We start from the raw sequence: 18,057 nt of genomic DNA on the forward strand, positions 1-18,057 counted from the left end.
AAGATTCCCAGTTTTCCCATTCACTTTACCCATCTAGATCTCTTAGAAAAAGTTGGCAATTTTATTGGAAGATTCGTCAAAGTAGACAGGGAAAGACTTTTGAAAGGCATTTTCACCTATGTTTGCATATGTGTTTAGGTAGATCCCAATGAAGTTTTGCGAGATAAAATTGAGCTCAAGTGGATGGGAATTGTGTATTCCCAACCCCTGGACTATGAAAATACAACTTTTCGATATAGGAATTACCAACAAGATAGACACCTTCAAACTGTCTGTCCCTTTCCAATAGGGGCTTCCTCCTTACAGTCATCTAAGAACTCTAGCTGCAGTTGGAGGGATCTTAAGGAAAGAGAGGGATGGGAATTGTGTATTCCCAACCCCTGGACTATGAAAATACAACTTTTCGATATAGGAATTACCAACAAGATAGACACCTTCAAACTGTCTGTCCCTTACCAATAGGGGCTTCCTCCTTACAGTCATCTAAGAACTCTAGCTGCAGTTGGAGGGATCTTAAGGAAAGAGAGGGATCCAAAATGTAACACCCCTCCCTTGTGTGTCAAACTTTGCAAACCTAAGCTGAGAAAAGCTAGGTATGATGTGTAATATAAAAAGTAAATACATTATTAATAAATTAATCACTTGGAAAAGTGAGACACCAAGAGATGAGATTCTTGCCAAATCACATTGGTGAATGGGAAAGGATAATTCTTTCATGGTAAATCTTCTCGATTTAATTCTAGATAAGTTGGATGGATTGGAGATAAATATCCATTGAGAAAAACATAAAAGTTGTGCGGGAGAGAAAGGCAATCTTCTATGAGGAAAATCCTCATGGGAGAGAAAGGTGAGCTTTTATGAGATAAGCCTACGCAAATGGATAAAAAGATCCATAAAAGCGAGACACTGCTAATGGAAACCATATCATGAAAGAAGGTATTAAATACCCATTGCATAGATCAATTGGAGGCGATTGATCCATGGCAAGAACCTCGACTCGGTGGTGAACTGAAGAGTCATTTCTAGGTTGGGTAGCGGTGCTCTGTTTTCCAAGTGTCGTTCTCTCTTTTGATCTAGTTTGACTCACTTGCGTGGATTGTTCTGTATGTTGGTTTCTTACCCTCTATGTTATAAACTCCTTAGCATATGAGAGAATTTTCTTGAGTTTTAAATGCACTGCATGTGGCGTTAATGAGATGATTTTATGGATGCACATAAATGAAATTCTAATTACAGTCACAGTATGTGGATCTTATGTAGAATTGGTGTTAACCTGTCTTTTGTTAAGATAGTGAATAGTCGTGCTTGAGCCGCTATGCAAATTTGTTAACTGTGGTTAAGGCTCGACTGTATAAACTATGGTACAAGTTATTTGTGCTATGCATCCAATGTTGCACTTCTGATTAATTGTGCATAATCCCTAAGATACACATGTTAACGTGTCATGCAACTGTGGCAGACGGATTATTGATTATGTATGATAAATGATTTTGTTTTGAAACGGTAGAGCCTATGGTTCGGGTTATCTAATATATGCATTATGCATTATAGGATGAATTGCATCCATTGAGGCGTTCTAATTATTTATTCGTATTGCATAAGATATATGTCGGTGGTACTTTCGGCCATGACAATAGGAATATGAACATGTTATATGGCAAAACTAGTTATTGTAAATGGATGACCTGATCTCCATAAATGTTGGATTGAATCCTCAAAGGAGGGATACTCGAATGCGGGATATTGAATAATATTGATTGATTCCTCCTCTGTGATGTGATGTAGGCATGGGTAGAAGTGCTTGTGTTAGCTTTGTTATGAGGTAGTTGTATATGAACGCGTGTGACAACCATTACATCTAAATTTATTACAAGCTAAAATTAGTAAAGGAAACCAATATGTTGCCTTTAATACTGTGGCTAGGAGGTGTCTACTGAAAGAGGACCCAAAGTTGATCATAATTCATGGAACAAGGTACCAATCAACCTTAAGCACAATGCAAGAATAGGATGAAAACCTTAAGCATGACCACCAACTCATCGAATGGCCTTGAGGCTGCACTATGCAAGAAGAGGATGAAAAACATTGACTTTGAAAGCTTTTACAACCAAAGAACCTTAAAACCCCAACTCCCTCCTTAGGACAAGTGTATTTGAGTTTACCAAGAGTTGGCTTCCAACACACCCAACGCTCAATGCCAAACATGACATGGTACACTAAAACACAAAGACCGTAAAACCTTTCAACATATCGACAAAGTACACATTCTTCCTTGAAATACACATTCTAAGGAAACCCACAAATGACTTCTCCTCATTTTGAGGATGGTACCTAAGTTAAATTGGATTGCATAGGGAGTTCTTAACATAGGGTTCAAAATTATTACAACAATATACTCATTAATCACTAAATATGTCATTTGTAGGAATTGCAGTTAGGTGGGGAGGATAACACTCCTATCCATTTTTAAAGCTACACCCAATTAAGAAGTTCTCCATGTGCCACAATAAATGCAATTTTTATGACTATAGTGACACATCCCTCGAGATTTCCTTCCACACCAACACTTTTATCCATGAACTAAAGAGTGACTATTTCATTATTATATTATACATACATGTTAATATAAGCATTAAAATTTGTATTCCTTTGTAAAAAATGCTAGTCCAAGAGATACATTTGATCACCTTGTCTTGTATCCAATATCCAATGTTGACCCCTATATCCTTAGATCTAGAGTGAAGGTTTCATTTCTAATGTTGTGTTTGAGCTTAAATTCTAATTAAATATTTGGGTTAGCCAAGGTCATTACTTAACTTAATGGCTTTGCAATATACAATGTATCATATTTTTTTTAAGTTCAATTGGTGAGATATGTCTGGGGGATTGAAATTTCGATCACTTGGATACACAAGGGCTTGCCAACATGCTTTTTTCCAATTGTGCTACTACCCTCAGAAAATATACAATGTATCATATTAACATCCACTTAAACCAAATTGACTTTTGGGACACATGTATCTTTGATGATGAAGGGAATCCAATTATGTGATGTCAAACACATTCCCTCACAAACACTCACAAAGACCCTACACTTTTTAGAGTTCGAACCTAGGTTGTCTGTTATGAAACCAACTCACAAAAAGATAGAAAAGATAGATCAACAACTTAGAAATCAGCCTCTTCGAGGGGGCAACCTCCTTTACATTACACAGAAGAACAATTATTGGATGATACAAATGACAAAGCCTCATTTCTATATATAGGAGTCTAAGGGGTCACAATATAATCAAAGTCAACATAACAATAATAATATAAGGGCACAAAAATAACAATAGTGGGCTTCTATGGGGCACAATAATAACAATATGGGGACAATGAGGGCACAACAATAACAGTAAGGGCCACAATGACACTAGTAATGGGGGAATCACTAGTGTTATAGGGACCTAACATTGTCTATATGGAAACACTGTATAATTTTGAATTTATTTATTGTAGATTTGTACATAGATGGATATTCCTTTCTTTGCATTTATCTTTTAGACTTCTTGCTTTCACCAATTGATTTAGAGCTTATGGAGTCTCAAGTAGCACCAATCCCCTTGCTTCTATTGGATTGAATAACATGATTTCTCTTTTGAAATCCATAATATCTCATTCACATGCTTCCTATTTCTCCCATAAGACTTTAGCACAGACTCCATGATCATGTTTGTGTCCCTCTTAATAACGCACTCCTTGGAAGGGGCCATAAAATCTTTTATTAGGACTAAACTTGGATGTCTCTTCTTTATTGCCCTTTGATTCTTCATTCAATCATACCACCCATCAACTTGTTATTTTTCCATTTTTCTTATAATGACCTTTGTTGTTGGGAAGGTGCCTTTCAAGTATTTTGTCTTTGCATATAGATACACATAAAGTATCATTATTTTAATCTAATGGACGTGGTTGTTAAAATCACCAATATTTAATTAAATATGCATTGTTATACCTTTGCTCAAGTCAACTTCAATTCAAATTCTAACACATGTGTGTATACCCTTCCTTGCTTAGTTTGTATATTGTTGTAAGTCCCCAATATATTTATGTTGGCTTTTGAAAGATCATCTCATCCCAAAATAAGTAGGGGGGATTCAATATTCAAATCCAGAGTGGGGTTGAAGAAATGGATATTGAAGATGGATTCAATTATAGAAACTATCTTTTGAAAAAAGGTTAGTTTTGCCCCAAAAAGAAAGTCCCTCCTTTGAGACCTTGCCACAACTTCCATAGTTGTGAAATTTTACAATAATAGAACCTCTAGAGTAGAGGTTTACCATATACTTAGAACTTAGGTTGGAATTGATTTGATTCTTGAACTCTTTAGATGATGACTAGAGATCATTAAATACATAGTTTGAAGCGTTTGCTTGTAGTTATTAATGAACTTGTTAACCATCCATAGATGAATACTTCCCTTGCACATGTGCTTGATTTTGTCAATAATGAAAGAATCCTACTATGTTTTTGGTATATTCGACAAGACTACATCTTTAAAATAAAGAAGATTCAATTCTTAATGCTTTGCAATCCTGTAAGAGGGAGGGACAATCGAAGTCACGCAGGAGGAGGTATTCCCTTTGTTTAGCGAAACTCTACAGAGATAAAGCACTAAATGCAAGATTAACCCCTTGTTTATGTGATAATTAGGGAATATATATCTATTCTCTCAAAGATTAGTCTTATATATTCAAAAATAATTTCTCATTTATTCTAAATAACACTTAACACTGTTTATAGAATAATTTCTCACCATTACAATCACAATAATCATTTTTCAAGGCAAAAACTACATCAAAACTTTTTGAATATGCAAGTAGATAATCTCCACAAATGAAGATGAAAACATATTTTGAGCATGTTTAAAGTGGATTAAACTATAATAATAAAAGACACAACAAAAATCTTGATACAATAATAGCTCAAATAATTATCTTTAACAAAAATCTATTAAAAATTACTATAAAATTATAAAATGAAATTAACATTAATAAATAATCAATTAATTTATATAAAATCCCAATTTAATAATGAATAATTACTTAATTCTTTAAGTTCCACTTCAAAGAAAGCATTGACACATCAGCTAGAGAAGGGTGCATTATTGTTTTTGGAGTAAGAGAAGGGTGCATTATTGTTTCGGAGTTCTATGTCCGTCGCATCAATATTTTATTTGATGTGCCCAATTATTTTTCCAAAGTAAAACTATTATTCAGCTTAAATAATAGAATGTATAATATTTCAAATTCTATAAAATGTATAATATTTCAAATTCTTTCAAAATCCATTTTACTAAAACACAAATATATGGCCGTCGATGACATGATCGGACGGTAGATATTCTATCCCGCCTTTAAATTCAAATCCTCTTGGTAGTTTGGCGCCATTGCGCGTATCCCTCTCAACGAGCTCAGTAGCTCGCATATGAACAATCATGGTTTGCAATCGCATAAACATTGCCCCAGAATCGATCCACGAGCCACCAAATCTCTCTCTGCACGACTTCCAATAGTTCATTTGCGTTTCTTAGTGGTCAAAACGATTTCTTTGTTTCTTGATACAGTTCATCTGCGTTTCTTTGTTTTCTTTAGCACCGGCTGAAGGGGAGAACTTTTGCCACATTCCGGGGTCATCTCTGTTCATTATAGAAGGAGGTCTTGTAACCTGCTCCAAACTGCCAGTTTCTCTCTTTGAAAGTTTGTATTGAAAACCAGTGCTGGGTCGAAGGTTTACTCATATGAAGGATGCAGAAAATGAGAGTCCTTTAGTGAGTCCATGAAAAAGGCTTGGTGAAGATTTGGGGCAAAATGATACCTGCAGCAGAGCCAACAAAGTTACAAAATTAGAGCCAACCTCACCAATTAAAATCTGCAAACAACCTGGAATCCTATCTTTAGGACGAGATTGTTTGAAGCACCCCGAAAACTCAAATATTTTATTACTATGCTACCTTTCTATAGACTGGAATTATTTCTTTTATTGTTGCAATATCCATGATATAGTCCTGGTTCAAGCAATTGAAAGATAGACTTGATTTTTCTTCTAGTTGATTATGAGACTCTGTACTCAAGGTCATAAGAAAAAAAAATCCAAAACTTTTTAGCTAGTGAAGTATAAGTTCCTGAAAGTTAAATAATAACTATCTCTATCCAATTACCCACTGTGTAGGCAGGCATATCATTGATTTTAGCAAGCCTTAGCATTTTCCTGTCTACCTGGATAAGGAAGCAAAATACAAACGAATAACTATCTTATCCCTGGTTGAACAGGACAGGTAAAAACCATTGTTTCCTTAAATTAGTTTCATCTTTTACCCCTATAATAAGTTATTGTGTCAGGTTTCTGAACTCTTCCCTGACACACATGAAAGTCACATGCAGTTTCAACAATGGTATTGATAAATTATAACAAATTCTTGTACAAGAACATTCTTATAGTCGTTGCCTCTCAATGCCAAGCAGATGTTGCAATGAGAATTTTGTCCAACCATCCAAAATAGTAAATACATAGCTCCTCCTTCTTCCTTAGTCTTATAGCTATTGCAATATGATTAACAGAGCAAAGATTTAACCGTGTCCTTAACATTAGCACTGAGATGATATACACTAAATCCTGCCATAGTCACTCTAGCTCTCCATTTTCCTGTAACTTCATACCTCTCAATCCTTTCTTCTCCCTCACAAGCAATTATGTTCACTGTGTCTCAGGCAAGGCATTGTTTTTCAACATTCATACGATTTCTGCTATCCCTTTTAAGTGTAGCATCTAGCGACTCAAACACTGATGAGTAATAGTTTAATGCTTCCATGGACTGGGGGATGAAAGGTGTATTATTAGTGTTAACCTCTTGTTTTATGATCAGAAAGTAGAATGTCATGCTTGGAGGCCTTTTTTAACATATTGTTATTCGGTAACCATAAACTGCTATTCACAAAAACCAGGTATCATAATTTCTTTAATTTCAACTTGTTTCTCTTATTGGGGACAATGAAATGTACTGTATTGCAATCTCTCTCACATGCAAATGAGCTAGCAGGTTTTCTTGAAATACAATTAAGAAACTGCTGCAAACTTAGCAAATTAACTCCATAAGATTCCCCCACAAGACAATGTTGTTGCTTGCCCCTTGTCATAGTTAGTTGCTCGGAGTCCACAAAATACTCCCACCTCCTTTAAGAATTCAATTCATCTCCAATCATTCGCTGCTTCTGTGGGGAAGGGTGCATTCTTCTTGTTACCTCTCAAATTGTATGTAATGATAAGAGCCCTAATCCACAATGTACAACTTCAGGGAACTGTTAGGATGGTCACCACCTTCACCTCAACAACCTATCCTCTTCACTTTAGGCTGGCTCTCCTTTGGCTCAAGGGGATATACCTAATACTATTAATAAGACAAAGAAATGAGGCACAAGGTGAAGTTGAGAGAAGCCTTAGTAAAATAGAGTTTTGGAGTTTTTAGTGTTTTAGAATAAGTGATGGAAGGAGAATCAAATGGCTTATGAGGTCAAGAAGAAACTCTTCGGAGAAGTGGCTTATTTCCTTCAAGGATTAGGGGTTTGAGACTAGAGTCTAGAACCAAAAGGAAAGAGTGATCCCTCACTCAATGAAGAATAAAAATGAATATCAAGGTCTACAAGAAGGGAACTTTCAATGGAAAACCTTCACCAACAAGATCAAATATGTTTTGATAAATGTACTTAATACTTCTTACTAGGGAACCAAAGGAAAAACATAGCAAGGTGCCAAATAATCACCAAATCAACAAAGGAATAATGCAGAAGAAAAACCCTAAAACATCTCCCTTCCAAGTGGTAACTTACCCCCTAAATGGATTGATCTTGAAGTCTTGTAGAAGACGAGCATTTCATCATTAATCTGTATGCACCAAAATTCAAATAATAACCAAGAAAGAGAAGCTTCAAGAATTGAAAACAATCATCCACAAAAAAAGAATCCCTTACACCATAAATGCTCCAAGAAAGATATGTCAATTAAGTTCCAAGGAGTGAGAGCTACAAAAATCCAACCATGAGTGAAATTGAGGAAGTGCATCTCTTTACACATGAGATTGACCTCCTCATCAACAAACACATCATTGACAATAAAACCAAATAAAATGCTCAAGGGAGCTTATTTTTGTTACACTACTGCTCAAGTGAACTTATTCATTTTCCTACCCTACTGTAGCATGTACAAAATGCAGCTACTAGGTGAAGTCAGTGATCCGATGCAGCCACCTTAACATCTTGGAAGCACAATGCCCCTTCCCTCAGTGCTTAGTCATCATGGAAAACAGGGAGACATCAAACTCTGAATGGTTACAAGTTGGAATCTCTGTCAATGCCTCTCTGGGAATGAATTTGGATGCCTGCAAATGAAGTATGTCATGAAGGGGCTGTAACTTTGGACATGTTCTGCTACATGATATATCTACCCATCCCTGCAAAGGACTGTTATAATTGTTGTCAAACCATAAGGTGTTTTCTTGGCTCTTGAGCATCTCTTCCGAGAAAACAATATCCCCCTTTACTGCATGTTTTTGGATTCTGGTTTTAAGACTATATGAAAAAGTACAAGACTGTTGTATTTTTGAGTCTTGCACAGATTCAGCAGTTTGCATGTCAAGGCCATATTATCAGTTCTGCACTCTTCTGTTCCCTTTGGACACAAATCACTGTTCTTTTGCAAGGCATTCCCGGAACAAATTTCAACAATGTGGTGATCCATATGACCAATTGGTGTGTTCTTCTGCCTTACAAGAGAATCAATTTTATTTTCTAAAGTATGCCAAAGAATGGCACCAATGTCATTCTCAGGGCATCTTCAAGCATGTATTCTTGAGTAGGGCATTGATACATCCTCGAAGGACTGTCCCCAAAAACTATCTGAAAAATGAATACAACATTTACTATAATAGCTACAAGTTGATACTTTCCAGGAATGGTTATTACCTTGCTCAATCTACCACATACATCTTTTTTATTGTCATTTTCTATCATGGCGTATACATTTTTTTCAACAATTTTGAAGTGTGCCCTGCCTTCAATGCAATGTTGGTTCCAGGAAGGAATATAATCACTGTCGAACTACCATGACTGCCATTTAATGATATCAGGCTTGTTTCTTCAAAATCTAGCAAGCTCTCACAAGGCAAAGGCCAGACATTAATAGAACAATGAGGTGCATTTCCATTGTCACCTCAGCAATCCTCCTTCTGCTTTTTAGTGGAATTATACCACACAGGAGGCTTCCCAATTTTCACCTAAATGATATTCTAAGTTATATGGATCAAGGTGATATATCAGATGAATCAAAGCTAAGTAAAGGTACTTTCAATGGACAAGGGCACAATTGTCTATGTGTAGGAGCAGTGTACCATATACAAAGCCCTAGAGAGGTACTTGTGACCTAGGGTTACATCGTGTAGATCAACAAAGGGATGCCTAGGTATACAAATACCAAGAAAAGGTTTGCAAATAAGAAAAGGAAACCTTCGATTTAAGACCCAAGTTGAAGCCTTAGCCAAAGTTAGGATTTAGCTAGGGCACAAATTGCCTAGGGTAGACTGTTGGGGAAAATTCAAGCATGAAGAGAGCTAGATTTTGAGTGCCAAGGATCAATCAAGTTTAACTCAAGCTACTAAAGCCTCAATGTCTATCCAATAGGAGACCCTTGTTGAATTTGACCCTATGCCCTAGCCCTAGCGGCCTGCTTTAAAGGACTTCAAAAAATAGAAGAGGAGATAAGATGAAAGTTTTTATGATTTTTGATCACCAAAAGGATTCCTAGTGCCTTTTCCTACCTGGGTGATGTAGTCTATAGGGCTAAATTTAAGATAAATTAAATTTATGCTTGGAGTAAGAGGGAAAACCCTAGTTTTCACTTGATAAACCCTAGCTATCTTTTTAATGGGGGGAAATTAAATAAATGAAAGCTCTCTAGGAGGTCCTTTATGGTATTCAAGGTTTAGCATGCAATAATCAAGCAAGATTTCCATATAAGATATGCATGTAGAGATGGAATAAGAAAAACCCTAGCATAATTTTATCACATGAAAAACAATAAAAATCTGCAATTACACTTAAATTCTTCCAAGAAATAGCCTTCTTTCAATCCCAAAAAGACACCTCCAAGACACAAATCATTCGCCAATAGCAATGGGTCCAAAAAGATCACATCTCCACAAGTAGCGAGTTGCATCTAGGCTAAGTAGAGCTTTATAAAAGAGGTTGAAATCCACAAGTGATGATGATAAACAAGGGAGTGATCCTCTATTTATATGAGGTCAATCACTTCCATTATTTTTCCTAAAAGCCTTATAAGAAACTTAATTCTGAGTGGGCTTGAAGTAAATGGCCTACCAAGCCAACTCAATAGTTCAATACAAAAAAATAAGCCACTAATGCTCGCATGCATGGGTTGAAACTCTTCCCAAGCATGATGTTATGCCCTTTTAGGGGTAATAAAGCTCCAAAAATACAAAACAAGGGCTAGATGCATCTCCAACCATCATAATCAATCATGAATTGAGGTTGAGTCATCAAATCAAGCCTTAAAACATCTCCCTTTATTTTCCTCCCTTCCTATGGATTATAATTGATAATCTAATATTTTTTAACTTCATTTGATTCTCTGAAGTTGATTCCCTTCCTCCATTTTCATTAAAATCATCATGTTATAAGGCAAAAGGGCATACCTTTATATGAAATTTTGCCAGCAAAGAGTCCAAAATTAAATTTTGGACAATTAAATTTTCATGCAACTAAGCAACATTGCTTTTTAACAATACTCTTGGTTCAACATTTTTTGACAATGGTCTTGGTTCAGTACTTTCTTACGAGCAGAGCCCTCTCCATTCCTTCAAGCAAGAGTGGTCTCCTTGGAAAAACAATAAATCTGACCATTTCAATTTTTTCATAATGTAATACCTTGTACCGGATATCTTTGGTTTATGCCTTCTAAAATCTTGGATACCTCATCAATTTTTCCCTTAGAGAAACACTGTTTTACAGAGTCAAAAAGTTAGTTTCACAACCTCTTCTAATTATTTTTCCTTCTAATTGTAATGATTTTTCCACTTCACTGGTCTGAAATAGAGCAGACATTACTTCTGTGTATACTTTAACATGTACAGAGGATTTACAATCTATCACTTCTTCAAGAACTTTTTATGCCTCAATTTTTTTTCCTACCTTCCCAAGATGATGCATGCCATAGATAAAACTTGCATGACTTGGAACAACACGTTCCCTAAGCATTTTGTTCAGTATCTGGGCAGCGGCTTGAACTTTCTTTGATTTGCAGCAAGCTTTGATGAGTGAATAGTACAGAGCATCCTCCTACAACATGGCATAGAGCAAAATATGCTTAACAGAAGTAGTCATTCACATCAATAGCAGGAAAACCATCCTGATGTGTTTCCAACAAAACGTTATCTTGTGATACCCTACACACCACCATATTGGGTAAAAATGTAAAACTAGCATGTGTACCCCCAATGCCAACATTTTTTTCAAGAAGTTCCAAACCATAGCAGACAAGACTCTAGATACTAAAATGACAAGAAAAGTTTACAAAACTTTGAGAATTGTCAAGCCTGTTTCAGACTCTCAGATATCTAGTGGGCTATGCCTATCCATGAATGCACATGAGAGACCAATAATATACAAGAAGGCAATGAAACAATCACAAAAGCACCTACACTCAAAATTCCATTCTGGAAAGAAGGAAAAGGCTCACTAAGGATACCAAGGGGTGCAAAATTCTAGATGTGAGGAATAGCAGTTACTGAGGAATACGGTTCATCTATTCTTACTGTTACAGATAATGCATTTACCAGATTGACTCAAGGTCTATTTCCTAGTGTCATGGAACACTGTGTTTTGATGATGGCTTTTGGTCTTGTTCCCATGGAACTGTAGTTGCATCTGGCTTAATCAATATGAAAGGGCTGCCCTGTGCGCGATTAGGAAGAAGTTTCCTTTCTTTCTCCTCTGGGTTATGTTTCAAAATTATAACCATCAGCTATCGGCATGTTGAAGGGATCACACACCTTTCAAGCAGAGCCCATTTTTCTGCAGGATTGTCCATAGGCATTGTTGCAGGTAACACCCCTTCATACAGAAGCCAGTTTTCCACAGAAGAATGGTGGCTGTTCAGTGACTCAGGGCCTCTCTGTGCAGTCACAAGTAGTATCAGCATTATAACATATCCTTTCAGAATTCAAGTATATCTTCTCACTGGAAAGCAAAACAACCTCACTTCAGAAACAACAAACAGTGTAGATTAGGGTCAAATTTGTGATCTATGATCTTCCTGATATATGTCATTCCCTTTCTAATCTTGATGACATTTTACAGGTCTGTATGAGCAGAAAGAATTCTCTCAGTGCTTAATCATTTTGAATTTTTATGGCTTCTCATGTTGGTCCCCATGTGAGTATCAGTTAATACTGCTGTCAAATTGTATAAAACAGATAGACAGGAGGACTGAACACAGAAGGTCTACATAAACCAGTTTTGCAGTGCTTCCTTTTGCTATTCATAAACAACTTGCACTGTGGGAATGTACTACCTGCAAGGTTGCGTTGTTTGTTTCATGAAAGGCTGGCCGCTAAATGGCATTGGGAGCCCAGTTGTTTACTTTCCAAGTTAGTCATTCCTATCAGATTTACTTTGGCTAAATATCGTAAGTTAACACCCCATCTTTAGTGTCATATGAAGTTGAAGTTGAATCTTTAGAGTAACAATATTCTCCAAGCTTGTTTCTTTTGTTCAGCAAAATAGATTTCTAAGTTTATTGTTCTTTGTGTCACTGGCCCATAGTAAGGTTGCTTATTTAAATAATTTATTCAAATTATCATTTCTGTTATTAAACAAAAAATATTGTATAGCCCAGAATTGGGCCCACTGGAGTTCATTCCCCTATTAGGTCAACATAAAACCTTTGTTGCATAGATCAATGGGCCATGCAACATTGGGCATATCATTTTTTAAATTTCAATAAAAAGAAATTATTTGAAAATTAAATTTTTAATATAGTTTTTTTATGAAGAACCCAAAGAACCCGAAGAACCCAAAGAACCCAAAGAACACAACCCGAAGAACCCGAAGAACCCAAGAACCCAAGCACACGAAGAACCGAAGAACCCGAAGAACTGAAGAACCCGAAGAACCCAAGAACCCAAGAACCCGTTAAAGGAAAAGAACCCAAATTTTTTTTTTGAAGAACCCGGTTCTTCATGGAAGAACCCGGTTCTTCTGGGTTCGTCTGGGAAGAACCCGTACCCGAATTCGGTACTTGGGTGCGGGAACCCGGGACGGGTTCGAGAACCCTACCCCCGGGTGCGGGTACCCATGCAACACAGATTTTCATGGATATAACTTAATATAACTTTCTTATGTAGAAAACATTGCTTATCTTAGGCTTAACCATGCATATAAAATACCACCTATCATCTTCATTGAAAAAAGAATGGTGTCTTTGTTCATAAATATCAGTGATTAATCATAGGAATGGCTATTATTCTCTATCAAACAAAATCAAGGACTAAGTAATGAAGATCTTGGTCGACAACAAAACTTATGATTATTAACTTCACATTAAAATTCACTTCATCTCTGCCACCTTCAAGGAAATCTTTGTTATCCATCACCATATTGATGTTGTGACTTGGTCCTTGAAAAACATTCAGCATATTTGATTCATGGAAACCTTCAAGTTAGACAGTATATGTCATGCTAACTTGCAAGAGATTGGTGTGAGGTACATTGAGGCTTGCAGGGCCTGCCCTGCAATTTGCCCTCATGAAAGCATAGAAGTAGATTATAACCAGTTTCTTAGGAAACCATGAATCCTTTCTAGCCTTGACATCTCCGTGACCAACAAGATATACAACTCCTGATAATTCAGAACACTTCCATAGTTCCAAATGTACATCACAAGAAGGAAGCAGGTGGAAAAAACCATTTATCCAACCATTTTCCCCCACTTTCATCAAAACTGCAGAAAAATAAATTAGCTCAGTTGATCCAAATAGAACAGGAAATCCAATCGCAAGGAATATATTTTTTGCCCATATAAGAACCATGACAAGAGTCACTAGGCTTGTAGTCACCATAATCATCTCTACCTTTGCAATGCCATATGCATTTGATATCTCGACCGTGCTCTTAAAACAATCACATACCAAGACACACATTATCATTAGAACCCAGTTGATGACAAGAATGTAGATCTGACCCATGAACCGTCGGGATGTGTGAATTATTTTCAATCTGGGAAAGCATCCTAGGGCCATGGACATTTTAATAGATGAAATTGTTGTTGAGATCATTGCCTGGCTTGCAATCATGGAAACAACACTAGCTATCACGAAGACTGGCCAGATAAAACCATCTGGAATTGAAGCAGAGAATACGTTCTCCACCACAGAGGGATGCTTCATAAGATATGCAACTTGATCCATGTAAGCCAATAGTAGGCATGGGAATACTACACATGTGAAGGCTATCTGGATGGATCTTACTGAGAAGTGACCCAAATCAGCAAACATAGCTTCAGCTCCTATTATGCATAACATGCAACCTCCTAGGGACATCCATGCTTTGATAGTGTTCCTCTTGAACAAGTAATAGATATAAACAGGATTGAATGCCCTTAAAATTGTCATGTCATGTTAAATAATATTGTAAAGTAAAATAGAACCAATAGAGAAAAACCATATCATGAGTGCCAGAGAAAATGTCATGCCTACTTTGCTTGTACCAAACTGTTTGATGCTGAACAAGATCACCAGGAATATGATTGAGACAATGACCACTGTGTCTTCCGTAAAGCTAGATATTTCATCTTGCATGCCACTAACAACAGACATGACTGATATTGCAGGTGTAAGTATGCCATCCCCAATTACCATGGAAGTACCCATGAGAAACAAGAGTAGCAGTAGGGTCTTCAATTTTGTACTTCTCTAAAGGCTTTCTTTGATTCTTAATCATCTTTCCAGTTTCGGGGTGGGCAACTTGAGCTTGAAACTGGAATTTTTTTCATCTGATGGTTGTTGGTTGGGGAGCAGATTGACCTTCGCATATGTGCAAATCAAAGAGTACAAGGAAAATGTCCCCCTTTCACCATTGTCATTGGCTTTGAGCATAATGAACACCTATTTAGCCAAAGGGATGAGGGCTATTGTGTACATCACTAAAGCTAATGCACCCAAAACATCTTCCTCTCCTTTGGTACGAGCTTGGATGAATACACTAGTGAAAACATACAAGGAATTGGTACCCATATCTCCATAGACCACTCCAAGTGTTTGGAATGCCAAGTCGAGCGTCCGTCCTAATGAAAGGTCCTTATCATGGCCCTTATGAACACCAGGCACGTCCATGGCCTCCACATCAAAGGAATCCACTCACTTGGTCTTCAGAATGAGCCCACGCCTCATTTTGTGTCATGTCTGATCATCGTCCACAAACCACCTTGGGGATTACCCTTCCATTTCACTGCCATCAACCGACCTAGACTCTGATGACAACAAAGACATTGAGCCCTCACTGATCCCATCCCTGTCTTTCTCATCCTAGACATTGATATGATAATGGGGTTGACAATGACAAGAATGATACACAAAAGAGAAATCAATAAAAACTTAGGAGAATCCCCACAACTGTTTATAAAAAAAGCACAAGTTTATCATCCAAAGAAGCAATTTCTGCATTCAAAGACCACAATCCTCAATCTCATAATTTTATCATCCATAGAAACAACTCCTGCATTCAAATCCCATAATCCAGAAAAAGAAAGAGCTCAATCTCTTCGACCCACATCGTAACATTGCATCCCACATCCAGATTTCCATTGAAATCTTGAAAATCCTCATACCCAAATGATTTTTTGCAGTGACTTCTATGAATACATTACCATCCTTCGATCAGAGTGTTTTTGTTAAAGAAGAAACATATTATATATCTTCAAGGAGAAACATATAATGGTAATGCAAAGTTCTAAAAGGTATGTGATCCTTAGGCTTATTGGAGAGTATATAAAAAATTTCACACCTTTTTATGAGATATGGGAGGAAAACATGTTAAAGATTTTTAATAAATATAAAATTTCCAAAATGATGCTAGTTACGTGTGATTCTTTTTTCATTGTTTGTGATTATGGAAAATGAAACTCAATGTTTTTTCATTAGTGCACACATATTTCATTATATAATTGCATATAGAAAAATCATTCCAGAGCCGATAACAATAAAAGTGAAGAATTTATGGTCCAACGTTATATTTAAGGGAGATGTTTAAGGATGACGTTTGAATTTTGTTTTTCATTTTAAGACATTTGGAGCAAATATTAGGAAGGAATTTGAGAGAGGATTGTCCTTGATTTTCGAAAATGGAGTTGTTCCTTTCCAGCCATATGCCCCAAGTGACCATCAAAGGGAGAGCTCATAAGTTTTTTGGATGTTTTCTTTATAGCCATTTTTTTACACATATCCATAGAGTCCCCATGCCATTGATGTGAATTACTTGTTCGGTTTTTTTTAACCAAAATTTTTAACCAAACAAGAAAAATTAAAAAAAATGCCTCAAGATCAAAGACTGAAACAAAGACCTATTGACATACCTTTTAAAGTATGGAAAGAACTTGTAAAATCATATGAGAAGTTGGATGCACAAAGAAAAGCCGGCAATGAGAGCATTCAAGTATTGAATTTTTCATTAAACATTATTTAGAATGTATTAATACTTATAAGTATCTTAGACATGTATTTGTGTGAAAATAAATTGAATTGGTTTATGTTTAAGGACAAGGCATCCAAGGCGAGGTTAACCAAGACAAAAGTCACTCATCGTAGTGGCCAGAAAGGTTTAAAAGCACTGATAACAACCTTTGTAAGTATATTAAACATGTGATATTTTTTTAATAAATTTTGTACTAGAAGAAAGTCATTGTTATCTAATTTCTCCCTATTTACTGATTGATAGGAACTAAAACATGGAAGACCTCCAAATCATTTGGAAAAGGAGGTGCTGCAGCAAAAGAGATGGGTTGAATTTGTTGTTTGGATGGACTCTATGGTATGTAATCTTAGTTGGATTTCCAATATACTTTTAAACCATATTTTCATTTTATTTTTTAGTACTATTAGATATTATATCTTACCTCATTTTATGGTTAACATTGTATAACAAAAACATGCGTTGTGTTATGTAATTAATACTAACATGTAATATTGATTTTTTTTGTCAGAATGCTATAGGTAATGATTGCCAAGACGATGATCCAAATTATGTTCAACATATATCAGGAGATGATGAGGATGAGGATGAGGATGATGGTGTTGAAGGAGGAGATGATGATGATAGTTGCGGTGTTGGTGATGATGTGGATCAGAGTAATGAGGATGGTCAAGATGATCATGAGGATGATCTTGGTGGTGGTAGCTAGGCATGCACATGCATTGTTTTTTATGAAGAAATTATTGTGTAGAATGACATTGTTATGTTTAGATGGGTGTTGTGAATTTACCCTATATCAATGAGACATTTTGATTTTGTAATCATACGATGAGTTTGATTTATGTATGTTGTTAATTTATCGTAGAATAACGATATTCATGAAATATTTTGATTTGTTAATCATATTTGAATTTTACTTGTTTTGATTAAAAATAATACTGATTTTATTAGTATTATGTTGCTATTTTATACATGTTTTGAAAATTGTTAATGACACATTGTTATTTTTTTGGATGGATGTTGTCAATTTCTCTTAAATTTCTTTACAAATGATTTTGAATTGTGATATCTGCTTTAATGATATTTAGAAACTATCATATATTTCACTATGAATCTATAAAGGGGGTCATATATGTAAAGAAAAATATACTCTATATAAGAAGTCAAATGCGGATGTAACCATGGATGCAAAATTGAAAGTAAAATTGGGTGTTAAACTAGGAATTAATACAAAATGCAAACAATTGACATACAAAGTGTTTTA

General features: G+C 36.0%; 1 protein-coding gene across 1 annotated transcript; it reads left to right on the top strand.

Annotated features, from left to right (window-relative positions):
- The first annotated feature begins 16,228 nt into the window (after positions 1-16,228).
- On the top strand, positions 16,229-17,693 carry LOC149206102 (uncharacterized). Its single transcript, XM_089393631.1, has 3 exons — positions 16,229-16,946; positions 17,040-17,132; positions 17,305-17,693. The coding sequence occupies exons 1-3, from the start codon at positions 16,818-16,820 to the stop codon at positions 17,500-17,502; spliced, it is 420 nt and encodes a 139-aa protein (XP_089249757.1). The 5' UTR covers positions 16,229-16,817; the 3' UTR covers positions 17,503-17,693.
- The last annotated feature ends 364 nt before the right edge of the window (positions 17,694-18,057 follow it).

Source organism: Pinus tabuliformis, chromosome 1_2 (genome assembly GCF_031772625.1).
Source record: "Pinus tabuliformis cultivar Carrire ecotype Pingquan chromosome 1_2, CPIR1, whole genome shotgun sequence".
In the NCBI taxonomy this organism is placed as follows: Eukaryota; Viridiplantae; Streptophyta; class Pinopsida; order Pinales; family Pinaceae; genus Pinus; species Pinus tabuliformis.

Excerpts from the sequence above, each read along its gene's own strand:
- LOC149206102 (XM_089393631.1), top strand. The coding sequence starts at position 16,818 with ATGTATTTGTGTGAAAATAAATTGAATTGGTTTATGTTTAAGGACAAG. Across the intron at positions 16,947-17,039 it reads AAGCACTGATAACAACCTTT|GAACTAAAACATGGAAGACC; the intron begins GTAAGTATATTA and ends ACTGATTGATAG. Across the intron at positions 17,133-17,304 it reads TTGTTTGGATGGACTCTATG|AATGCTATAGGTAATGATTG; the intron begins GTATGTAATCTT and ends TTTTTTTGTCAG.